The sequence below is a fragment of the Callospermophilus lateralis genome, chromosome 4 (assembly GCF_048772815.1).
Source record: "Callospermophilus lateralis isolate mCalLat2 chromosome 4, mCalLat2.hap1, whole genome shotgun sequence".
Taxonomy (NCBI): domain Eukaryota; kingdom Metazoa; phylum Chordata; class Mammalia; order Rodentia; family Sciuridae; genus Callospermophilus; species Callospermophilus lateralis.
Genome location: NC_135308.1, coordinates 1,294,208 through 1,319,065, shown reverse-complemented (window position 1 = coordinate 1,319,065; position 24,858 = coordinate 1,294,208). Strand labels below are relative to the sequence as shown.

Sequence of the window (24,858 nt, the reverse complement as noted above, 5' to 3'; positions counted from 1 at the left end):
TGTCCTGTTCACCGCAGCTTCTGGGACTGTTGGAATGTGCTGGCAACTAAGTCAAAGAAGCTCTTCAAACACCACGTCAGTTCATGTCCCCGAGGTGTCCACAGAGGAGTGCCAGGGCCAAGGAGTCAGACCCTGAGCTCACTGACAGGCAGCTGGACTCCTGGAGGGTGCTGGGAGGGCGGGGCTGGGGCCTGAGGCCAGGAAGGACAGTCTTGGGCCTGGGCTGGGGAGCAGGCTGGAGCAGGCTGGTGAGTCTGGGTTTGCCGGATGGCCAGGGAGGGAGAGCCAGCTGAGGGCAGACAAGCCTGGACATGCCACCAAGGCAGCCGGGCGCCCAGGTGGGTGTTCAGAAATGCTCTACCGTCTTGAAAACTGTCTGGACCAAGGCTTCTCGCCATCCCTGTCACTCTGGAGCCCTGGCAGGGTCTGACACTCATCTCCACTGCGGATGCGCAGTTCAGCCCACACCTGCCACCACGCCTTCTGGCTGCACTGTACCTGGGTCCCCTGGAGCAGGGAGCCAGCGGGGAGGGAGGGGCCAGAGCAGGATGGAGACTCCTGTCCCTGGGCAGGTCCCACAACCATCAAGATGAGCTCTGCTCCCCGCCCCGCCCTCGGGGCCTGCCAGGGGCCTCTTTCCTGCCCCATGGAGGACCTGGGCCCCTTGAGAAGGGCACGAGTCTCAGGAATAGCAGCTGCGGAGTTGCGAGTGTTGCTGGGCTCTCTCCTGAGCTGTCTCTCTGGCCACAGGGGCTTGTCCTCTCTCTCCTCCTATGAGCAAGGCAGTGCTGTGTCCCACACCTAGTGTTGCTCCATCTTGAAATGCCCCCTGGCTTCCTGCGGCCTGAGGAGGGAGGCCCCGAGGGTGAGGACCACGGGTGGAGCCCACGGGGTGCCATCTTTCTGATACACCTTGGCCTGCTCCCCATTAGAATGTCTTTTGTATCACCTCTGCAAATACAGGTGGTCCTTCTGCTCTGTCCTGCACCTGGGTCTCAAGGTTCCTGTGACCTAGGGCACCTGCCTTGTCAGTTGAGGGGTGGGTTCTGTGATCCATGCTACCGTACTGAGCTTCAGAGTGGGTCACTTTAACTAGCCGTTTGAGCAGGTGGGACGGGGTAGCTATGACCATCCACCCAGTGAAGGGCAGAATCATTCCATAGGCTGAGCACAATGTGCTGGCTCTGTCCCCTATGGGTGTTGTCAGCCCCTGGGTGGCCTTGTCCACCTCTCCTGTGGCTCTGTCCAGCCAGTCTTCCTGAGAGCAGGGTCTTCATGCCTCCCAGATGACCCCCACAAGGGCAAACCTACCCATTTCTTGGGGTTTCCACGAAAGCATTATTGTTGTTTGTGGATACAGACTTCACAAAGTAGAACATTTTTTCTTGTCACCTGGGGATTGTCACCTCAGGCCACGCCTGGGAATTCAGAATTCCATGAAAACGTGACAGAGGCTCCCCTGAATGTCCCTCATTGGCATGACACTGTGACGCTGCCTGGCCACTCAAAACAGCCGCACACACTCTCCCAGGTGTGCGGCTACCAGGGACCACTGAGTCCACCCGCAGGAGTGGTGGAGGGACCAGCAGCTGTCAGAGGCACAGTTGGGGTTCTAGTTCTTCCACAGCTGGGGGAACAGTGGGCACGGAGGACACAGTGTCCCTGGCTTCCCTGGCCCGCCCTCTCTGGAACGCTGTTGTCACCGGACCCAGGAGTGTCCGCCGTCCCTTCTCACTGACCTCCCGCCTTCCTGACAGCACCACTTCAGAAGCAATCGACTTGGGCTGAACCTGAAGTCACGTCGTGCACCTTGACACGGAGAGACAGGGTCTGAACCCAGCGGGGGCCCAGGGGGCTGCTCCCCGTTTCCCACTGCGAGGCGTCTTGCTGGATGGAGAAGGGCTGAGTAGATGCTTGCTGCTGACTCAGGTCTGAAGGTCCCATCCTGGGTTCACCAAGAACAAGATGTGGAGCGGCTAGTGCGGGCTGAGTTTTCTCCAAACAGAGCGGGTGGAGCTACTGGTGCTACTGGGGTTGGTGACAGGCACTTAATTGGAACCTGTTTGCTGAAGGCAAGTCAAGCCGGGGGGAGGAGGGAAGGGTGGCTGCATCTGCCAAGAGCCACTCTGCCTTCTGCGTGTGCCGTTTTGGGTCTCCACAGATTTACAAGCTGAGTTTTGGTGAACTAGCTACTAACTGAAGGGAAGCCGTCAGCGTTAGAGCAGGCAGTCTGGTTGGCCACCCTCGTCTCAGGCAGAGAGGAAGCTGCCCTGCGCCCTGGACTCCAGCCCCTGCAGGCTTCAGAACCTCCTGGACTCCTCTAGGCTGCAGAGAGTGTCCCCGGCTCACAGGGATCACAGTGCGCGGGGCCTATGCTCAGGAGTGTGGGAGTTGCTGCATGTAGCAGCAGGTGACCTGGCTGAGGAGTCCTGGCCCATGGGACCATGAGAGCCAGGTCGGAGAGTCCTAGTTAGCAGTTAGCAATGGGTCTTTCCTGTCATCAGGAGAAAGAGCCAGGAAATTCTCTCTGCCACAGATGGAAACATTACCTACTTCTAAGAGAAAATCTGGCATCTAGGTAAGCTAAAGAGGTTAATAGTCCTTAAGTCATGGACCAGAGACCACTAAGAGAGTGTGGAGACAAAAGTTCCAAGCGCAACTTTCTTTTCTTTTAAATATTTTTTTTTTTTAGTTGCAGATGGACACAATACCTTTGCGTTATTTATTTTTATGTGGTGCTGAGGCTTGAACCCAGTGCTCATACGTGTGAGGCAAGTGCTCAACCACTAAGCTACAGTCCCAGCTCCCAGACTGCAACTTTCCTCTTCCTGAGAAAGAATTATGAATACAAAGACCATCTTAGCAGGAATCAAAAGTCTGTGTCAAAGACTCTCTTAACCCTGGCCAGCTGCCCAGAGTCCTGGCACAGAACCCAGAGGCCCTCTGCCCTGAGATACACACCGCTGCTACCGTTCACTATTGGCATTGCAGTAAAAGCAAAGGCCGTCATACTGAGTGCTTGCTGTAAGCTGGGCTACTGCCTAAAAGCACCCACCACCCATCACACATGGCCACTGTTGCCCTGCTAATCACACTGCAGGAGGCAACCCAGCCCAGGATCTGTCATTCCTGCAAAGGAAAACATCATGTGGGGAGCTCATGTGAACACCAGCTCTGTTTTAATGGAAGTTAAAATTAGAAAGGCACACGTTTAATTAATATCCAGGCATTCAATTCCGGTAGGATGCTTACCACAGGGCAAGTGGCATTAAGGAAGAGTGCCCACTGGCTTTCCTGGGGTTTGGCCAGCTCACTGCAGGGTTGAAGCCCCGGAACTCCTCTCTCTTAAACATCTGAGACCCTGATCAAACATCACGGTTCTCTCAGCAAAGCTCAATGCTGCTCAGGGACCCTCTGCCCAGGTAGAGATGGACCCTGAGAGTGGGCCTGGATGCTGCTCAGGAACCTTCTATCTAGGTAGAGATGGACCCTGGGAGCTGGACTGTCTGTGGTCTGGGAGCAGGTGTCTAGGTAGAGATGGACCCTGGGAGCTGGGCTGTCTGTGGTCTGGGAGCAGGTGTCTAGGTAGAGATGGACCCTGGGAGCTGGACTGTCAGTGGTCTGGGAGCAGGTGTCTAGGTAGAGATGGACCCTGGGAGCTGGGCTGTCTCTGCTCTGGGAGCAGGTGTCTAGGTAGAGATGGACCCTGGGAGCTGGACTGTCTGTGGTCTGGGAGCAGGTGTCTAGGTAGAGATGGACCCTGGGAGCTGGACTGTCTGTGGTCTGGGAGCAGGTGTCTAGGTAGAGATGGACCCTGGGAGCTGGGCTGTCTGTGGTCTGGGAGCAGGTGTCTAGGTAGAGATGGACCCTGGGAGTTGGGCTGTCTGTGGTCTGGGAGCAGGTGTCTAGGTAGAGTGGACCCTGGGAGCTGGACTGTCTGTGGTCTGGGAGCAGGTGTCTAGGTAGAGATGGACCCTGGGAGCTGGGCTGTCTGTGGTCTGGGAGCAGGTGTCTAGATAGAGATGGACCCTGGGAGCTGGACTGTCTGTGGTCTGGGAGCAGGTGTCTAGGTAGAGATGGACCCTGGGAGCTGGACTGTCTGTGGTCTGGGAGCAGGTGTCTAGGTAGAGATGGACCCTGGGAGCTGGGCTGTCTGTGTTCTGGGAGCAGGTGTCTAGGTAGAGTGGACCCTGGGAGCTGGGCTGTCTGTGGTCTGGGAGCAGGTGTCTAGGTAGAGATGGACCCTGGGAGCTGGCTGTCTCTGGTCTGGGAGCAGGTGTCTAGGTAGAGATGGACCCTGGGAGCTGGGCTGTCTGTGGTCTGGGAGCAGGTGTCTAGGTAGAGATGGACCCTGGGAGCTGGACTGTCTCTGGCCTGGGAGCAGGTGTCTAGGTAGAGATGGACCCTGGGAGCTGGGCTGTCTGTGGTCTGGGAGCAGGTGTCTAGGTAGAGATGGACCCTGGGAGCTGGGCTGTCTGTGGTCTGGGAGCAGGTGTCTATGTAGAGATGGACCCTGGGAGCTGGGCTGTCTGTGGCCTGGGAGTAGGTGTCTAGGTAGAGATAGACCCTGGGAGCTGGGCTGTCTCTGCTCTGGGAGCAGGTGTCTAGGTAGAGATGGACCCTGGGAGCTGGGATGTCTGTGGTCTGGGAGCAGGTGTCTAGGTAGAGATGGACCCTGGGAGCTGGGCTGTCTGTGGTCTGGGAGCAGGTGTCTAGGTAGAGATGGACCCTGGGAGCTGGGCTGTCTCTGGTCTGGGAGCAGGTGTCTAGGTAGAGATGGACCCTGGGAGCTGGGCTGTCTCTGCTCTGGGAGCAGGTGTCTATGTAGAGATGGACCCTGGGAGCTGGGCTGTCTGTGGTCTGGGAGCAGGTGTCTAGGTAGAGATGGACCCTGGGAGCTGGGCTGTCTGTGGTCTGGGAGCAGGTGTCTAGGTAGAGATGGACCCTGGGAGCTGGACTGTCTGTGGTCTGGGAGCAGGTGTCTAGGTAGAGATGGACCCTGGGAGCTGGACTGTCTGTGATCTGGGAGCAGGTGTCTAGGTAGAGATGGACCCTGGGAGCTGGGCTGTCTCTGGTCTGGGAGCAGGTGTCTAGGTAGAGATGGACCCTGGGAGCTGGGCTGTCTGTGGTCTGGGAGCAGGTGTCTAGGTAGAGATGGACCCTGGGAGCTGGACTGTCTGTGGTCTGGGAGCAGGTGTCTAGGTAGAGATGGACCCTGGGAGCTGGACTGTCTGTGGTCTGGGAGCAGGTGTCTAGGTAGAGATGGACCCTGGGAGCTGGACTGTCTGTGGTCTGGGAGCAGGTGTCTAGGTAGAGATGGACCCTGGGAGCTGGACTGTCTGTGATCTGGGAGCAGGTGTCTAGGTAGAGATGGACCCTGGGAGCTGGGCTGTCTCTGGTCTGGGAGCAGGTGTCTAGGTAGAGATGGACCCTGGGAGCTGGGCTGTCTGTGGTCTGGGAGCAGGTGTCTAGGTAGAGATGGACCCTGGGAGCTGGGCTGTCTGTGATCTGGGAGCAGGTGTCTAGGTAGAGATGGACCCTGGGAGCTGGGCTGTCTCTGGTCTGGGAGCAGGTGTCTAGGTAGAGATGGACCCTGGGAGCTGGGCTGTCTCTGGTCTGGGAGCAGGTGTCTAGGTAGAGATGGACCCTGGGAGCTGGACTGTCTGTGATCTGGGAGCAGGTGTCTAGGTAGAGATGGACCCTGGGAGCTGGGCTGTCTCTGGTCTGGGAGCAGGTGTCTAGGTAGAGATGGACCCTGGGAGCTGGGCTGTCTGTGGTCTGGGAGCAGGTGTCTAGGTAGAGATGGACCCTGGGAGCTGGGCTGTCTGTGGTCTGGGAGCAGGTGTCTAGGTAGAGATGGACCCTGGGAACTGGGATGTCTGTGGTCTGGGAGCAGGTGTCTAGGTAGAGATGGACCCTGGGAGCTGGCTGTCTGTGGTCTGGGAGCAGGTGTCTAGGTAGAGATGGACCCTGGGAGCCGGGCTGTCTCTGGTTTGGGAGCAGGTGTCTATGTAGAGATGGACCCTGGGAGCTGGACTGTCTCTGGCCTGGGAGCAGGTGTCTAGGTAGAGATGGACCCTGGGAGCTGGAATGTCTCTGGCCTGGGAGCAGGTGTCTAGGTAGAGATGGACCCTGGGAGCTGGCTGTCTGTGGTCTGGGAGCAGGTGTCTAGGTAGAGATGGACCCTGGGAGCTGGCTGTCTGTGGTCTGGGAGCAGGTGTCTAGGTAAAGATGGACCCTGGGAGCTGGGCTGTCTGTGGTCTGGGAGCAGGTGTCTAGGTAGAGATGGACCCTGGGAGCTGGGCTGTCTGTGGTCTGGGAGCAGGTGTCTAGGTAGAGATGGACCCTGGGAGCTGGCTGTCTGTGGTCTGGGAGCAGGTGTCTAGGTAGAGATGGACCCTGGGAGCTGGGCTGTCTGTGGTCTGGGAGCAGGTGTCTAGGTAGAGATGGACCCTGGGAGCTGGCTGTCTGTGGTCTGGGAGCAGGTGTCTAGGTAGAGATGGACCCTGGGAGCTGGGCTGTCTGTGGTCTGGGAGCAGGTGTCTAGGTAGAGATGGACCCTGGGAGCTGGACTGTCTGTGATCTGGGAGCAGGTGTCTAGGTAGAGATGGACCCTGGGAGCTGGGCTGTCTCTGGTCTGGGAGCAGGTGTCTAGGTAGAGATGGACCCTGGGAGCTGGGCTGTCTGTGGTCTGGGAGCAGGTGTCTAGGTAGAGATGGACCCTGGGAGCTGGACTGTCTGTGATCTGGGAGCAGGTGTCTAGGTAGAGATGGACCCTGGGAGCTGGACTGTCTGTGGTCTGGGAGCAGGTGTCTAGGTAGAGATGGACCCTGGGAGCTGGGCTGTCTGTGGTCTGGGAGCAGGTGTCTAGGTAGAGATGGACCCTGGGAGCTGGGCTGTCTGTGGTCTGGGAGCAGGTGTCTAGGTAGAGATGGACCCTGGGAGCTGGCTGTCTGTGGTCTGGGAGCAGGTGTCTAGGTAGAGATGGACCCTGGGAGCTGGCTGTCTGTGGTCTGGGAGCAGGTGTCTAGGTAGAGATGGACCCTGGGAGCTGGGCTGTCTGTGGTCTGGGAGCAGGTGTCTAGGTAGAGATGGACCCTGGGAGCTGGCTGTCTGTGGTCTGGGAGCAGGTGTCTAGGTAGAGATGGACCCTGGGAGCTGGCTGTCTGTGGTCTGGGAGCAGGTGTCTAGGTAGAGATGGACCCTGGGAGCTGGCTGTCTGTGGTCTGGGAGCAGGTGTCTAGGTAGAGATGGACCCTGGGAGCTGGGCTGTCTCTGGCCTGGGAGCAGGTGTCTAGGTAGAGATGGACCCTGGGAGCTGGACTGTCTGTGGTCTGGGAGCAGGTGTCTAGGTAGAGATGGACCCTGGGAGCTGGACTGTCTGTGGTCTGGGAGCAGGTGTCTAGGTAGAGATGGACCCTGGGAGCTGGACTGTCTGTGGTCTGGGAGCAGGTGTCTAGGTAGAGATGGACCCTGGGAGCTGGACTGTCTGTGGTCTGGGAGCAGGTGTCTAGGTAGAGATGGACCCTGGGAGCTGGACTGTCTCTGGTCTGGGAGCAGGTGTCTAGGTAGAGATGGACCCTGGGAGCCGGGCTGTCTCTGGTCTGGGAGCAGGTGTCTATGTAGAGATGGACCCTGGGAGCTGGACTGTCTCTGGCCTGGGAGCAGGTGTCTAGGTAGAGATGGACCCTGGGAGCTGGACTGTCTGTGGTCTGGGAGCAGGTGTCTAGGTAGAGATGGACCCTGGGAGCTGGACTGTCTGTGATCTGGGAGCAGGTGTCTAGGTAGAGATGGACCCTGGGAGCTGGGCTGTCTCTGGTCTGGGAGCAGGTGTCTAGGTAGAGATGGACCCTGGGAGCTGGGCTGTCTGTGGTCTGGGAGCAGGTGTCTAGGTAGAGATGGACCCTGGGAGCTGGGCTGTCTGTGGTCTGGGAGCAGGTGTCTAGGTAGAGATGGACCCTGGGAGCTGGACTGTCTCTGGCCTGGGAGCAGGTGTCTAGGTAGAGATGGACCCTGGGAGCTGGGCTGTCTGTGGTCTGGGAGCAGGTGTCTAGGTAGAGATGGACCCTGGGAGCTGGGCTGTCTGTGGTCTGGGAGCAGGTGTCTAGGTAGAGATGGACCCTGGGAGCTGGCTGTCTGTGGTCTGGGAGCAGGTGTCTAGGTAGAGATGGACCCTGGGAGCTGGGCTGTCTCTGGTCTGGGAGCAGGTGTCTAGGTAGAGATGGACCCTGGGAGCTGGGCTGTCTCTGGTCTGGGAGCAGGTGTCTAGGTAGAGATGAACCCTGGGAGCTGGGCTGTCTGTGGTCTGGGAGCAGGTGTCTAGGTAGAGATGGACCCTGGGAGCTGGGCTGTCTGTGGTCTGGGAGCAGGTGTCTAGGTAGAGATGGACCCTGGGAGCTGGCTGTCTCTGGTCTGGGAGCAGGTGTCTAGGTAGAGATGGACCCTGGGAGCTGGGGTGTCTCTGGCCTGGGAGCAGGTGTCTAGGTAGAGATTGACCCTGGGAGCTGGCTGTCTCTGGCCTGGGAGCAGGTGTCTAGGTAGAGATGGACCCTGGGAGCTGGGCTGTCTGTGGTCTGGGAGCAGGTGTCTAGGTAGAGATGGACCCTGGGAGCTGGGCTGTCTCTGGTCTGGGAGCAGGTGTCTAGGTAGAGATGGACCCTGGGAGCTGGACTGTCTGTGGTCTGGGAGCAGGTGTCTAGGTAGAGATGGACCCTGGGAGCTGGACTGTCTGTGGTCTGGGAGCAGGTGTCTAGGTAGAGATGGACCCTGGGAGCTGGCTGTCTCTGGCCTGGGAGCAGGTGTCTAGGTAGAGATGGACCCTGGGAGCTGGCTGTCTCTGGCCTGGGAGCAGGTGTCTAGGTAGAGATGGACCCTGGGAGCTGGGGTGTCTCTGGTCTGGGAGCAGGTGTCTAGGTAGAGATGGACCCTGGGAGCTGGGCTGTCTCTGGCCTGGGAGCAGGTGTCTAGGTAGAGATGGACCCTGGGAGCTGGCTGTCTCTGGCCTGGGAGCAGGTGTCTAGGTAGAGATGGACCCTGGGAGCTGGGCTGTCTCTGGCCTGGGAGCAGGTGTCTAGGAGAGATGGACCCTGGGAGCTGGGCTGTCTCTGGTCTGGGAGCAGGTGTCTAGGTAGAGATGGACCCTGGGAGCTGGGCTGTCTCTGGTCTGGGAGCAGGTGTCTAGGTAGAGATGGACCCTGGGAGCTGGGCTGTCTGTGGTCTGGGAGCAGGTGTCTAGGTAGAGATGGACCCTGGGAGCTGGCTGTCTGTGGTCTGGGATCAGGTGTCTAGGTAGAGATGGACCCTGGGAGCTGGACTGTCTCTGGTCTGGGAGCAGGTGTCTAGGTAGAAATGGACCCTGGGAGCTGGACTGTCTCTGGTTTGGGAGCAGGTGTCTAGGTAGAGATGGACCCTGGGAGCTGGACTGTCTGTGGTCTGGGAGCAGGTGTCTAGGTAGAGATGGACCCTGGGAGCTGGGCTGTCTGTGGTCTGGGAGCAGGTGTCTAGGTAGAGATGGACCCTGGGAGCTGGGCTGTCTGTGGTCTGGGAGCAGGTGTCTAGGTAGAGATGGACCCTGGGAGCTGGCTGTCTGTGGTCTGGGATCAGGTGTCTAGGTAGAGATGGACCCTGGGAGCTGGACTGTCTCTGGTCTGGGAGCAGGTGTCTAGGTAGAGATGGACCCTGGGAGCTGGACTGTCTCTGGTTTGGGAGCAGGTGTCTAGGTAGAGATGGACCCTGGGAGCTGGACTGTCTGTGGTCTGGGAGCAGGTGTCTAGGTAGAGATGGACCCTGGGAGCTGGGCTGTCTGTGGTCTGGGAGCAGGTGTCTAGGTAGAGATGGACCCTGGGAGCTGGGCTGTCTCTGGTCTGGGAGCAGGTGTCTAGGTAGAGATGGACCCTGGGAGCTGGACTGTCTGTGGTCTGGGAGCAGGTGTCTAGGTAGAGATGGACCCTGGGAGCTGGACTGTCTGTGGTCTGGGAGCAGGTGTCTAGGTAGAGATGGACCCTGGGAGCTGGACTGTCTGTGGTCTGGGAGCAGGTGTCTAGGTAGAGATGGACCCTGGGAGCTGGCTGTCTCTGGCCTGGGAGCAGGTGTCTAGGTAGAGGTGGACCCTGGGAGCTGGCTGTCTCTGGCCTGGGAGCAGGTGTCTAGGTAGAGATGGACCCTGGGAGCTGGGGTGTCTCTGGTCTGGGAGCAGGTGTCTAGGTAGAGATGGACCCTGGGAGCTGGCTGTCTCTGGCCTGGGAGCAGGTGTCTAGGTAGAGATGGACCCTGGGAGCTGGGCTGTCTCTGGCCTGGGAGCAGGTGTCTAGGAGAGATGGACCCTGGGAGCTGGGCTGTCTCTGGTCTGGGAGCAGGTGTCTAGGTAGAGATGGACCCTGGGAGCTGGGCTGTCTGTGGTCTGGGAGCAGGTGTCTAGGTAGAGATGGACCCTGGGAGCTGGGCTGTCTGTGGTCTGGGAGCAGGTGTCTAGGTAGAGATGGACCCTGGGAGCTGGCTGTCTGTGGTCTCGGATCAGGTGTCTAGGTAGAGATGGACCCTGGGAGCTGGACTGTCTCTGGTCTGGGAGCAGGTGTCTAGGTAGAGATGGACCCTGGGAGCTGGGCTGTCTCTGGTTTGGGAGCAGGTGTCTAGGTAGAGATGGACCCTGGGAGCTGGGCTGTCTCTGGTTTGGGAGCAGGTGTCTAGGTAGAGATGGACCCTGGGAGCCGGGCTGTCTCTGGTCTGGGAGCAGGTGTCTAGGTAGAGATGGACCCTGGGAGCCGGGCTGTCTGTGGTCTGGGAGCACGTGTCTAGGTAGAGATGGACCCTGGGAGCTGGCTGTCTGTGGTCTGGGATCAGGTGTCTAGGTAGAGATGGACCCTGGGAGCTGGCTGTCTGTGGTCTGGGATCAGGTGTCTAGGTAGAGATGGACCCTGGGAGCTGGGCTGTCTCTGGTTTGGGAGCTGGCTGTCTCTGGCCTGGGAGCAGGTGTCTGGGAGAGATTCCTGCCTGGGTGTGGGCCTGACAGGGATCTCTGTTGGCTCCGAGTACCCCACTGTGTTCCCAGCTCTTCTTCTTAGGTTGTAATCTCTTTGTGGTGTGGGAGGTGCTTTGCCTCTGGTAAGGCAGGACTCTCCTGTGTGCTGATTCCTCATGCCTGTGGCACTTCTTCCTATATCTCCCAGGTTCAACTGGAAGGAAGCCTGTCGCAGAGTCTGTCTCTGGTCCTGTTATTTTTGGGAAGGGTGACTTAGGCATTGAGTCATCCGGAGACCAAGGGTTGTCCACTGGTCATTGCTTACTCAGAGCTAATCAATGTAAAAGGGACAGAGTCCTAAACGTCAGAAAAATTAATCTTAAAGTCCATTCATTCAGTCAAAGCTAATGCCAGGCATCACCTGCACAATCTGCACGTGAGATGCTGACCAGGGATGCTGGCCATCACCTCCCCGCAGGAGGGAGGGACCCAGAAGGACACGCCGGAGTTCCCACCTGGCTCACGCAGCTGGCCTGGCTCAGGGTGCTCACGGCCCGCATGTAGCTCTGGTTCCTTGAGCGGAATTTCGGGGAGTTGTAGTTGGCAGAGGGGTCCAGGCTGTGACCGACAGGCACCTCGCTTGCAGCTTGCAGGTAGCTCTGGCTACAAGGAAAGGGAAAGGAGAGAAGGAGACCAGTGAGATCCAGGGAGGCGGGGGCAGGGAGCCGGGAGCTCTGTATGTTTCCACCAGGATGCTTGTCTTTTGATGGATAACATTGCCGCATGCAAATATTCTGAGATTCACATCCATAAATGTGAATTTCATCAAAAGTAATAGGGGAGGCTATTTACAAAATTGCTTTGAAACCTGACTTTTTATGGCCAGGTGGTGAAATTAGGATCATTTTACATAAAAATAAAAAAAGTGATGAAGCACTTATTATTCATATAGCAAAACAGCAAACTCAGCTCCTGAATTTAAGCCAAGAGTGCTGAGAGCCTCATAAAAATCACGTTAGGTTTTTGGCAACTTTACATTACTTGAAAAAATAAAAAAACGATAACTTCAGTTATCACTTCAGTTTCAAGTTATGCAAAAGGTCAGCATATCATGCCATGTGTGCCAAAAGAGTAGACCGAAGAATCCATCCATTGTATTACCACAATGACCACTGTCTTCCAAGTTCCCTTAAAAATAAATACATTCTGGTTGGGCAGGGAGACTCACACCTCTGATCCTAGTGGCTCAGGAGGCTGAGGCAGGAGGATGGCAAGTTCAAAGCCAGCTTCAGCAACTTAGTGAGGTGCTAAGCAACTCTGTGAGCCCCTGTCTCTAAATAAAATACACAAAAGGGCTGGGGATGCGACTCAGTGGTTAAGTGCCCCTGAGTTCAATCCCCCATACTAGAAATAAATAAATAAATACCCTTTGGTCCTCCTTCTGGACATTTTGTAAAACGTTATAAGTGTGGGAAGATCTTGAGGACCTTTGGCAGATAGAAAGCCAAACCGTGTTCAAATTTCTGTCCAATTTGATCTCTTTCCTTTCAGGTTTTACCTACAACTTTTCCATAGTGCATACACTTCATTTTGTTGTGTAAAACAGTGGAGGACTGTGGACAGACATCTCTAATCATCCTCCTCCCTGTTTGGATCATGATGGAATATCAAGTGTCACTGCCTGGCCTGTATATAAAAATGCACATAAATTCTAGGTGAGTAACTCTGACTTCATCAATGGGTGCTAAAGTGTGTCCTTTTTTTCCCCTCCAATTAAGTCTTAGTGTAATTTGTGTCTCTTTAGTTTTTGGTACTGAGGATTTTAACCCAGGTGCTTTATTGCTGAACCACATCCTTTTGATTTTTATTTTGAGACAGGGCCTTGCTATGTTGCTGAGTTTGTTCTTGAACTTGCAACCCTCCTGTCTCACCCTCCCAAGTCACTGGATTACAGGCATGAGCCACTGTGCCCAGCTCTCTTATTTACTTTAAAAATAGGATATCAGAGAAAAAAACTGAACTCTATAAATTCGAATTAAGTGAAGCCTAGATATAAATTCATTCTTCCTAACAAAAATAATTTTTTGCTTTAAAATAATGTACATAGCATGCTCCACCTTCTACCCCTGCCCCCACGAACAGAGTGCGGAGCGTGTGCAGGGGAGAGCCGAGCTGTGAGCTGCCTGGCCCTGGGCGTGGGAGCAGCGTGCGGACTTCAGGGCGTCCCGCTCACACAGGCCCAGCACTGTGGGGACCGTAGCTCCTTGGATCCCCCCAGGCCACCTGAGGACAGGTGAGCAGATGGCCTCGACCATCCGGGTTCCCTGGAGCAGAGGAATGCCGGGGCTCTGACTTGGACAGGCAGACCCGGTGGCCCTGCCCATGACCAGGCTTTCTTTGCACGCTCCCTGAACACGTGTCGGCAGGCACCGCTTGACGAGACTGCCTGAGGGTGGGGCAGGGCTGCATGGACGCAGGAGAGCCGCAGGGCAGCGTGGTGTGGGTCAGGGGTGGCCTTGAGCCACGAAGGCTCCCGACCTGCTCACTCTGTCTTTGCAGACGTGCAGACCTGCCCCCGCACTCCCTCAAGGTCTCTGATCCCATGCTTTCGTCTCTACCGGTGGCACAGGTTCCTTATCTTCTCCAGGTTGACCTCCCCTGCCCATTAGGGCCACCATGTCACCACTCCAACGTTCTCAGTGCAGAGGACGTGTCACCTGCCACCGCCTCCAGCAGGCGGGATGGAGAAAACCCTGGACTCACATCCTGCTGGTCCCGATGGGTACTATTTTCAACTGGTGTCTGGCGCTGGAATTGGTGGCCTCAGCTCTGATTACCACCCGTTGGTGGCCAGTGGGTGGCATCAGGGGATCCACATATCTTGTGATTCTGTGTTCCAATGTTCAGTGCTTCTGTTTCAAAGTTGGGTGTGCCCCTCAAAGGGTGCCCTTGTAGGGACCTGATACAGTTTCCTGTTAAACACGACTCACGTGGTTAACGTCTGCCATACTGCAGTGAGCCATTTACCCTCGGACCAACCCACCAAAGTGGGTCTACAGCCCTCGCGGTGAGGAGGCAGAACCCCAGGGCCACGGATGCAGCGCCCCGTGCTCCCGCCCCCACAGAGCAATCGCAGAGCTGGGTCCTGAGCCCAGGCAGCCCATGCTCCAGAACGCCTGCCCTTCCCTCCAAGTCCACCCAAGGAGAAAGTGACTGCAAGTTTTCCAAACCAGTGTGCTCTTCCCGAACACAGAGAGCCATTTCATCTTATAACCTGGCCCACATGAAAGTCCAGCTTCCTGCAGGGCCTCAGGTGGAGAAGGGGACCCATGAGGGCCCTCAGATGTGTGCTGTGCCTGCTCCGCCATAGAGAGGTCCTGCTGGGGTCTTTCAGCACCCCCCACCTTCAAGTTCCCACTTTGGGAGGGTGTGGTTCTTCTACATGGCTTCTGTGTCCAGTCTAGCTGCCCTTTGGCCTCTAGGAGCCAAGGGTAGGTTATCCCCTATCAATCCCTACCTGACTGTTAGTGCCCTGCAGCCCCCTCCCCACCAGGCCTCCCCCCAGGCTCAGGAAACCCACAGTGCACTGGCCCCTCTCCAGATGACCTGCCATGTCCCTGTGGGCCTGCTTGGGGTTTCTGAGCAGCAGCCTCCCTTCCTGGAAGACCCCCGCTCCCATGACGACTCCCTTCTTTGAGGTCATGGTATTTGGTTGCATCCTGGGGTGAGGGTCTCAGCATTGGAATCTACAAGCCTTGACACGTATGTGCACATTTCCCCCACGTAAAGAACGAATTTCTGCCCCACGTCCTCTGCTGCGCCCTGTGCAGCAGGTTCTGCACCTGGCTCCTGGGCCCGGGAGCTCAGGCCACCCACGTCTGAGAACACGGTCACAGGTTCCAAGCTTTCTCCGTGGTATGAGGCCAGGTCCTGAAGGTCCCAGGAGGATGTGCACAGCAGTGCTGAGGGTGACCGGCCGGCTGGGTGCTGGGTCTGCTCACCATCTCTGCAGACTTTGCAGGAGAAGCTCAGCACCGAGGTCTCACGGGGACCCCAGGAGAGATTTCGGAGAATCACCTCGCTTCCTGACTTTCAGATGAACCCCCAGGAGGAGCCAGTACCTGGGTCTCCGGCTCAGCCGCCCCGCTCCTCCTGCTCCCTGTCTGCTCCGTGGCACCTCCTCTGCTTCTCCAGGGCTTACTGGTTGGCTCTCGGCGGCTCCTCCATGGGAAGGCAAGAGCCTGGAATCGCGCTGGGGCCAGGAGGCACAGGGTGTGCAGAGAGGCAGGCGAAGCAGCACACCAGGCCGACTTGGACTTCAGACCAGCGGGAAGCATTCCTAGTACCAGCAATTCCCTGAGGAGGGGGGGGATGGGCAGAGCCCCAGACTGTCCAAGACACTGTGCAAACCAGGGGAGCCTCTGGGGTCATCAGGCGTTTCTGAGGGGACAGCAACAGTGGCACTGGGCAAGACCAGGCAACAGTCAGCAAACGTGAACAGCAGAAGCACAAGGACAGTTCTGGACGATGTGTCCACTCTCAGGAGACAGATGGGCACTGAGAGCTGTGAGCCTCTGGGGACAAGTGGCAGTGGCAGCATGTATCTGTAGAGAGTGGGTGCAGGGCAATGCCATTGGAAAGACACTCAAGAGGGGCGTGGTCTGTCCCTGGTGCCACGCATGGAGAGCAGGGTGTCAGCAGGAAACACGGTGGGACGGTGGCAGAGCATGGGTCTGAGGCTGGCGCCCCTGTTCCAGTTCTGACCTAACTGCTCACAATGGTGTCACTCTGGACAAACCACCCCATTTCTCTGTGCCTCTACAAATGAGGATGTCAGTAATAGGTCCACAGGAGGTCTGTGGATGCCTGGTGAGTGTCACCTGTGACACAGCGTGTGTATGTCCCAGTGGGGGTGCCATGAACAGTGGCCAGCATCGTGCTTAGCTTGACCTTGGAGGCCCAGGGCTCTGGACGTGGGAGTCTGGGGGCTCTGTCCTGGGATATGCAGGGTAGTCCAGAGGACGAGGCCCACAGATGGGCTATCTGCTTTTCTGGGAAGGTCCAGCTCTTCACTTTTTTTGTAAAAGACCAAACCTGGGTGAAATCAGCAAGAAGAAAATAACTTTTTCTTTCTTAGAAGTCCAGGGACTCTGCTGGGTGTTCACCTGTCATCTCTGTCCCCAGGCTGAATGCAGGACTGTGGGCTCTGGGAGGTGACCACCTGTGTCCTCCATCCCCAGGCTCAATGCAGGACTGTGGGCTCTGGGAGGTGACCACCTGTGTCCTCCATCCCAAGGCTCAATGCAGGACTGTGGGCTCTGGGAGGTGACCACCTGTGTCCTCCATCCCCAGGCTCAGTGCAGGACTGTGGGCTTTGGAAGGTGATCACCTGTCACCTCCTTCCTCAGGCTCAATGCAGGATCTGTGGGCTCTACTGGGTGCTCACCTCTCACCCTGTGGTCCAGTCTGCATTTTGGGCTCCATTCCTGATGTAGGTCTGCTGATGGAAGCCAGGTAGTGTCTGAGTCTGATCTTCACCTCCTGGTGGCTGGGGATGTACCTGTTGACCCTCTGCATGTCTGTGGTGAAGGGACATCTCTACTTTCATCGCTGTCTTGTGAGTTTCCCCTTCTGTTTGCTCTTTGTGGTAGAACCTCTCGTGTTTGTATCAAAATGCCATCTGATTAGCACCTGGAACCTCCTCTCTGGAGGCTGCCTTTCCCTCCTGCGGAGCGGAAGCCAGATTTCCAAGGTCAGAGCCTCTGCTGATCCACGGGAGTGGTTCTTGACCAGGGCACTGTGCCCCCGAGAGACATGGGGCAATGTCTGGGACCTTGGGGCTGTCCCTGATGGGGGAGGGGGCAGAGGAAAAGGTGCTGCCGGGAAGCCCTGCAGTCACCAGGGACCCCAGAGAAGGACACAACTGACCAGATAGCAGTGCTGTGGGGAGGCCCGGCTGTCCTCACCGTTACTGCCCCGGGGCTGGTTCACAAGAGGCCCTGGAGTCCACGGGGTGCACCCTCAGCTCTGCTGGCCTTTGTCCACTGGGCTCTGTCTCTTGTGGTCCTCTGCTCTGGCCCATATTTTGTTAGGACCTTCCTGACGGGATCTCTGGAAGCCGAGGTGGCTTTGAGTTGCCTTGGCTCCGTCAAGCCAGGGAGGAGAATGCGAGGGAGGAGAATGGCCTGTGTTTCCCTGGCTGCCCCAGAACAGCCCGCCCACTAGGGCACACAGCAGCCGCCCCGCGTGGATATGCGATTTTAAATTAAAAGTGGATTCTTGGATTCTATTAATTAGAGAAACTCTTTATTTTGCCCTCATGTTTCTGCGAGGTGTTTGTGCCAAGTCCAGCACTCTGCCCTTCCTGTGCACTTGGAGGACGTGGTGCCACTGTGTCCTGGCCCGTGGGCCCTGCTCCCGCCCAGCTGCCCTCTAGATGACCTCTTGGCTTCCAGAAGCTTGTCACGTGTGCATGGGTGTGACACTTTCTGTCTGCTTCGAGTTCCCTGCGTGACTTTGGCCCACAGGTGTTTTGACATTTGGAGACATTTGCCGGTGCTCCTTGAAGAGCACCCCTTGTCCTCTGGCTTCCTGTGGCCCGAGTGTCCACCACTGCACCTGTCAGAGGTTCCGTTCTGCTTCCCTCAACACTTGACCCGGCTGTTTTCCGGCCTGGTGACACCTTTTGACCTGTTTTCAGATCACCAACCTTCTTTCTGTGATCTGGCTCTGTTCTGCAACCCACACAGTGATTTGTATTTTGGGTATTGTATTTTTCTGCTCTTGAAAACGCAGTTGGTTCTTTCTTAAGATTTCATTTCTCTGTTAAGTTTCCATGCAGAAGGTTGAAACTTGATCCCTATTTCTCACCCAGTTAAAAAATCAATTCAAAATGGATCCAGAGCCTTAATGTGAGACCTGAAACTACAAAACTACCAAAAGAAAACCAGGGGACTCGCTTACAGTACTGGTACAGGCAATGGCTCTGAACATGGTCCCAAAGCACAGGAAACAAAAGCAAAACCGACAACAGATTGCGTCAAGCTCAGAGGCTCCAACCAACAGCCCCGGAAGAGCCTACAGAGTGGGGCGTCTGCCAACTCTCCACCCCCAAAGGACGGGGGCCCAGAGGGCACAGGGAACTCAAGGACTGACAGTTAAAAACGAGTGATCCAATTAGTAATGGGGAATGATCTGAACACACTCCTCCAGAGAACCCATCAAGCTAGTCACCAGGAGATGCCGACCAAGCTACGCATCTGACCCCATTAAAATGTCTATTTAAAAGCCAGAGTTGGATGGAGCAAGGATGTGGAGAAAGAGGAGTCTCATCCACCCTTACTGGGAGTGTAAACTAGTATCCACTGTGGAGGTCCCTCAAAAAAACAAAAATGGAAGCACCATCCGATAGAGTGTCCCACTCCTGGGAATGTATCCTAAGGAAATGAAGTCAGCATACCCAAGAGACGCCTGCAAGCCACGTTGCTGAACTCTTCCCAAGAGCCAAGATCAGGAGTCAGCCCAGGCACCCATCAGCAGATGGATGAATGAAGAAAACATGGCACATGTGCACAATGAAGTACTACTCAGCCAGGAAGAATGAAACCCTGTCATTCTCAACAACCTGGTGGAACTGGGGGTGCCCTGTGAAATGGAATGAGCCAGGCACAGAAGACACACACATGCTCTCTCCTCTGCAGGAGCCAAATGCAGCTGACCTGAGCGTGCTCAGAGATCCATCAGAGGCCAGGGAGGACAGGGTGTGGTGGGTGGGGAGCTCGGACTCGGACAGTATGTGCTGAAAGGGCACATCAAACCCTGACACATCCAGTTAACACACGTCAATTAAAATAACACGATTAAAGGACTATTCACCTTCAAGAGTCAGAACCTTACGAGGCTGTTTTCACATAATGAGCTGGACTAGGAACCGCTAAGTCAGAGGGATTTTCAGCAACTCTCAGGTCTGGGTGGTCTCAGGCTGTTCTGATACAGGGCGCTTCCTCTCTCCCCCTCCCTTATTTTTGGTGTGAAGGACATGGTTAGAGACCCTGGATTCTGTTGTTCCTCCCAGGAGAGCTCCTCTTGGTCTGGCCAACATCCTGAGCTCTCGATGCCTGGCTCATGCTCTGTAGGTATTGATGGGGGGCTCCCAGAGCCGTCTGCTTAACTTGGTGGGTCTCAGCTGCCCAGCGCCACCTGCTTAACTTGGTGGGTCTCAGCTGTCCAGTGCCAACTGCTCAACTTGGTGGGTCTCAGCTGTCCAGCGCCACCTGCTTAACTTGGTGGGTCTCAGCTGCCCAGCGCCACCTGCTTAACATGGTGGGTCTCAGCTGTCCAGTACTGTCTGCTTAACTTGGTGGGTCTCAGCTGTCCAGTGCCACCTGCTTAACTTGGTGGGTCTCAGTTGTCCAGCGCCACCTGCTTAACTTGGTGGGTCTCAGCTGCCCAGCGCCACCTGCTTAACATGGTGGGTCTCAGCTGTCCAGTACTGTCTGCTTAACTTGGTGGGTCTCAGCTGCCCAGCGCCACCTGCTTAACTTGGTGGGTCTCAGCTGCCCAGCGCCACCTGCTTAACTTGGTGGGTCTCAGCTGTCCAGCGCCACCTGCTTAACTTGGTGGGTCTCAGTTGTCCAGTGCCAACTGCTCAATTTGGTGGGTCTCAGCTGTCCAGCGCCACCTGCTTAACTTGGTGGGTCTCAGCTGCCCAGCGCCACCTGCTTAACATGGTGGGTCTCAGCTGTCCAGCGCCACCTGCTTAACTTGGTGGGTCTCAGCTGCCCAGCGCCACCTGCTTAACATGGTGTGTCTCAGCTCCTCAGTGGCACCTGCTTAACATGGTGGGTCTCAGCTGTCCAGTGCCACCTGCTTAACATGGTGGGTCTCAGCTGCCCAGCGCCACCTGCTTAACTTGGTGGGTCTCAGCTGTCCAGTGCCACCTGCTTAACATGGTGGGTCTCAGCTGTCCAGCGCCACCTGCTTAACTTGGTGGGTCTCAGCTGCCCAGCGCCACCTGCTTAACATGGTGGGTCTCAGCTGTCCAGCGCCACCTGCTTAACTTGGTGGGTCTCAGCTGCCCAGCGCCACCTGCTTAACATGGTGGGTCTCAGCTCCTCAGTGCCACCTGCTTAACATGGTGGGTCTCAGCTCCTCAGTGCCACCTGCTTAACATGGTGGGTCTCAGCTCCTCAGTGGCACCTGCTTAACATGGTGGGTCTCAGCTGTCCAGTGCCACCTGCTTAACTTGGTGGGTCTCAGCTGTCCAGCGCCACCTGCTTAACTTGGTGGGTCTCAGCTGTCCAGCGCCACCTGCTTAACATGGTGGGTCTCAGCTGTCCAGCGCCACCTGCTTAACTTGGTGGGTCTCAGTTGTCCAGCGCCACCTGCTTAACTTGGTGGGTCTCAGCTGCCCAGCGCCACCTGCTTAACATGGTGGGTCTCAGCTGTCCAGCGCCACCTGCTTAACTTGGTGGGTCTCAGCTGCCCAGTGCCACCTGCTTAACATGGTGGGTCTCAGCTGCCCAGTGCCACCTGCTTAACATGGTGGGTCTCAGCTCCTCAGTGGCACCTGCTTAACATGGTGGGTCTCAGCTGCCCAGCGCCACCTGCTTAACATGGTGGGTCTCAGCTGCCCAGCGCCACCTGCTTAACTTGGTGGGTCTCAGCTGCCCAGCGCCACCTGCTTAACTTGGTGGGTCTCAGCTGTCCAGCGCCACCTGCTTAACTTGGTGGGTCTCAGCTGTCCAGCGCCACCTGCTTAACTTGGTGGGTCTCAGCTGCCCAGCGCCACCTGCTTAACATGGTGGGTCTCAGCTGCCCAGCGCCACCTGCTTAACTTGGTGGGTCTCAGCTGCCCAGCGCCACCTGCTTAACTTGGTGGGTCTCAGTTGTCCAGCGCCACCTGCTTAACTTGGTGGGTCTCAGCTGCCCAGCGCCACCTGCTTAACATGGTGGGTCTCAGTTGTCCAGCGCCACCTGCTTAACTTGGTGGGTCTCAGCTGCCCAGTGCCACCTGCTTAACTTGGTGGGTATCAGCTGTCCAGCGCCACCTGCTTAACTTGGTGGGTCTCAGCTGTTTTCATTTTCAGTGGGCAGCAGCTGAAAGCGAAGCAGTCCGGGGCCCACCGTCTCTTACCTGGACTCTGCCTCTCTCCTCGGGCACCACCTTTGTCACCGTGACAGCTCTGAATCCCGTCCTTTGACACAGGGACCCAGAGAGCTGGGCTCTGCTAGCGCTCTTCTCTCCCATGCTGTGAGGGATGAAGAGCGTGCACAGGGACTCCCCAGCCGCGGGTGTCGCAGGGTCAGGGTGGGGCCTGCCTTGAGACACCCTCCACTTTCTGCCTGCTTCTGTTGGAGCAGGTGTGTGCACATGCGTGTGCTGGAGCTTGGGCTGCCTTTGCTCTCACCTGGAGCCTCCGTCCCACTCCCCTGTGGCCAGGGTGCTGTGCTGTGGTGGGCGCCTGCCGTGTGCCAGGGTGGCCGTGCGGGTCTTGGTTTGGGAGACTGGCACTGAGGGGCACAGGCCCTCCTGCTGCGGGTGTGTGCGGCACACCTCCCGGCTCCCCAGGTGCAGACAGGAGGTGCGGCCCAGGTGCCCCCCTCAGGCGTGCTTTCCTGGATTAGGTGCATTCTGGGCTCAGGGTAGAAGCCGCATGGTCGCCGGCCACTGCTCACAGGCTGCTTGGCCACTCAGACCACACGTCCAGCAGCACGGTGAAGCCCTGTGTGCTGGGGGTGGCTCCTGGGCTGGTGCAGGGCTTTGCACAGTGACAGAGCAGAGGCTCAGGCCCTACGGCGCTCAGGGTGCTGTGGCCTCCCTTCTGTGGCTTCCTGTGGTCCCACCTGCAAAGTGCACGTCCCCGGGGGACGGGAGGGGCACTGGCTTCCTGCGCTGCACCTGCTCAGACACGGTAGCAGCTGTGCAAAGGCCTCCCTCAGGCCCTCCTGTGAAGCACCGATCACCGGCCACCAAGCCCACAGCACAGACTGGCCTTGCTTCACACCCAGCTAGAGACTGGAGGACGGCGGGAGAGGAGGCGGGTTCAGTCCTGTGATGGTCACCGTTTCTGAGTTGTGTTTTTTGAAATACGACATCTTTCCCTATCATTTATTTTCCCAGAAAGACACAAAATAGAGGCGGCCAGCATTAGCAAACCGTCAACAAAGTCGCCACCATGAGGGGAAGTCAGGAAAACAGGACCAACATCGGAAGGGACCTAGCAACAGAGCGTTCTAAAGAAATGCAGAGACTGAGTCACCGCCCAGCAAACGCCCACCTTGTGCTCGGATGGAAGTACTTGCTCAGTCGTGTCCAGTGGCTGACGGCACGGCACCGCAGACTGGCACGCTATGAAGAACACAGGCTTGTTTTCTCTGGCCCAGGGTGGGCGGCCTCACCTGGTGGTGGCCTCTTGCTGGCAGAGTCCTGGGTGATGCAGGGCATCACAAAGCAAGAGTCGGGGACTATGTGAGGCCAGTCAAGGGGGCCTCTACGGCAGACCTCTGCTGTGACCCCCATCAACAGCCACAGTGGACGGCCCAGGGAGTGGAGCCTGGAGTCCCCCTCAGGCAATGGACATGCCCCGCTGGGCCCCAGCAGCAGGCACTTCTGAGCTGTCCTGTCACTTGGCTGAAGGGCGAGCTCCCTGTTGGCCGCCAGGACTCTGCCTAAAGCTCTGCGCAGAGGGGGAGCGCCAGACCTGCCTCAGCAGCCCTGGGCCACGGCTGCTGAGCAACAGCCACCAAGCCTGTCACCAGGAACCATTCGACCCTGTCACGGACGTCTCAGCCTCCCGTGGGCCGGGATTCTTTACCCCAGCGAATCGCACTCTCTATGAAGGTTTCTGACAGTTTTCGGTGGTGTTTAAAGGCGTGTGTCAGAAACTAGAAAACATCGTCTGATGGTTTTCAAATGCTAACTTGTACCCAAAGCTCCTGGGCACGCACTTCCAAGTAACGTAGATCTCTGCGTCCTGTCTCCAGAGACGGGATTTGGAAGGGGAGGTCAGCCCAGACCTTGTTTTGCATAAACATTTCAGGTGGTCTGCAGACCCGGCCACACCACGAGGAGCCGGGCCTACTTGGAGGGAGAGATGGTGGCCCAGGCACCGAGTGGAGGTCTTGGCCATCTATGACGTGTCCACAGCAGCGATGGCGCACCAGCAAGGCACCTCTGGTGTTGGGAGGTGGCTTACATCTGGCTTTTCAGAAAGCTGTGATGAGTTTCAGCATGTTGCCCTTGATTCCAGAGCCACATTACCTGAGAAGTGGTCAGTCTGAATCCATGCAGACCTGGCCAGCTGTGCAGCCTGCAGCGTCCGCACTGTCAAGAACAGCCCTCCCTCTTCTTGGCGCCATTCACAGATGCTTCGGTGCACACTGACTCTAGACCCGTGTGGTCCAGGCACCAGTCACGGGAGTGTGGTGCTGGCATGCCTGAGGAGGTAGGGATAGAGGTGGCCTCCACCAGTTACCTGTCACTGGAACACCCTGACTTTAGTAACCACACAAACCGCATCCAATGTTAAATGGGCAGATATCGAACATCAGCCTCCTTGCCAGGGGAGCACTCAGGGAACAGGTGGTCTGGGCTAGAAGCACTGAACACTGCAGGCCTTTCCCTTGCATGGATGTCTGTGGTACGGGGGTGTTCCTTGGGAGCTCTGTGCCCCCGCCCCACTGTTCCTGCAGGCAGTGTGGCGGGAGCCCCAGGAGCAGCACATGGGGGACAGATGACGAGGCACGCCAAGCTCCCGCACTGATGTCACGGCCTCACCACCGTGCTCGAGAACCTGCACCCACAGACCCGCCGGGGAGTGGCACCCAGGGGCTCCGAAAGGGCCCAGCGCTCCAGGGATCAGCCACTGTGTCCCAGAGTCACACACACACTGGCCAGCTGGCCAGCACCAAGCTCACTGTGGCAAGAGCTGGCCTGTGCAAGTCCTGCTGCAAGGCTGTTGTGCAAGGCTGCTGCTTCACGCTTCCTCTGCACCTTGATCTCTCTGAACCGAGCCGCAGGGAGAGGGCCAGCTCTCACCCCACTTTCTGTCTCCACTTAATCTAATGTCAAACTCCATCCACAGGCTGATGAACGTGGAGCTATTTACCTGGCCCCCAGCTCTGTGAACCACAGATTCAGACCCAACCACGGTAGAGACCTCGGAGGGGCTGGGACCCTCCCCCACCCCACTGACCCCCAGGCTGGGACCCTCCCCCACCCATCCCAGTCTGCAGAGCCCAGCTCCTGCCGCCCTGCTCTTCCCACCAGCAGGTCTCCATCAGGGAGCCGACTCCTCTTTCCACTGTTGGTCTCTGGCCCTGAGCCTCCGGTTCTGGAGTCCCTCCCTTCCTCACTGCTGCCCCAGCCGCGGCTGCCCTGCTGGCTTTAAGTACACAGCATCCCCCAACTCCTCTTTCTCTTCTCTCCACAGCAGGGGACAGCATCCTGTGATCCCAGGTGACACCTGCCTCCTGCCCGCCTGTGGCCTCCAGCTCATGGACCCAAGGCAGGCTTCCCGTCACTGCAGACATGAGGGCCCTCACTGGTCCTCCACATACCTGCTCCCTCTGCACCCCACAGGTAAGGAGGCCATGGTCGTACTCACGTGACACCGGCCCCAGGGCCTGCGGCTCGGCCTGTCTCTGACCCAGGTCCCTGCGGAGCCCTCCTGGGCCTTTCAGCTCAAGCCTGGACGCTGGCTCCCTGAGGTCTGGAGCATGTCCCTCCCTGCCTCCCGTCACTGGCTTTCTGTGCCCTCTGAGAGGCCCAGGGTGCGTGCCCCATGTTCAAAGCCAAGTTCACAGTGAAGCCCACCCAGCCACACGGTTTCAGAGGCAGCCTGGCCCCGTGGAACCCACGGGGGCTGCACTCTGAGCCCCAGGGCCGGTCTTTAGCAGGT

At 57.4% G+C, this 24,858-nt stretch overlaps 1 protein-coding gene across 1 annotated transcript in view; it reads right to left on the bottom strand.

Annotated features, from left to right (window-relative positions):
- The window catches only part of Dlgap2 (DLG associated protein 2), a gene marked incomplete at its 5' end in the record, with an annotated part of 498,702 nt that overhangs the window by 48,838 nt on the left and 425,006 nt on the right, over nucleotides 1-24,858 (bottom strand). The window contains one exon of the mRNA XM_077109210.1: nucleotides 11,473-11,620. Within this exon, the coding sequence (XP_076965325.1) occupies nucleotides 11,473-11,620 (148 nt within the window). The remainder of the gene's footprint in view (nucleotides 1-11,472; nucleotides 11,621-24,858) is intronic.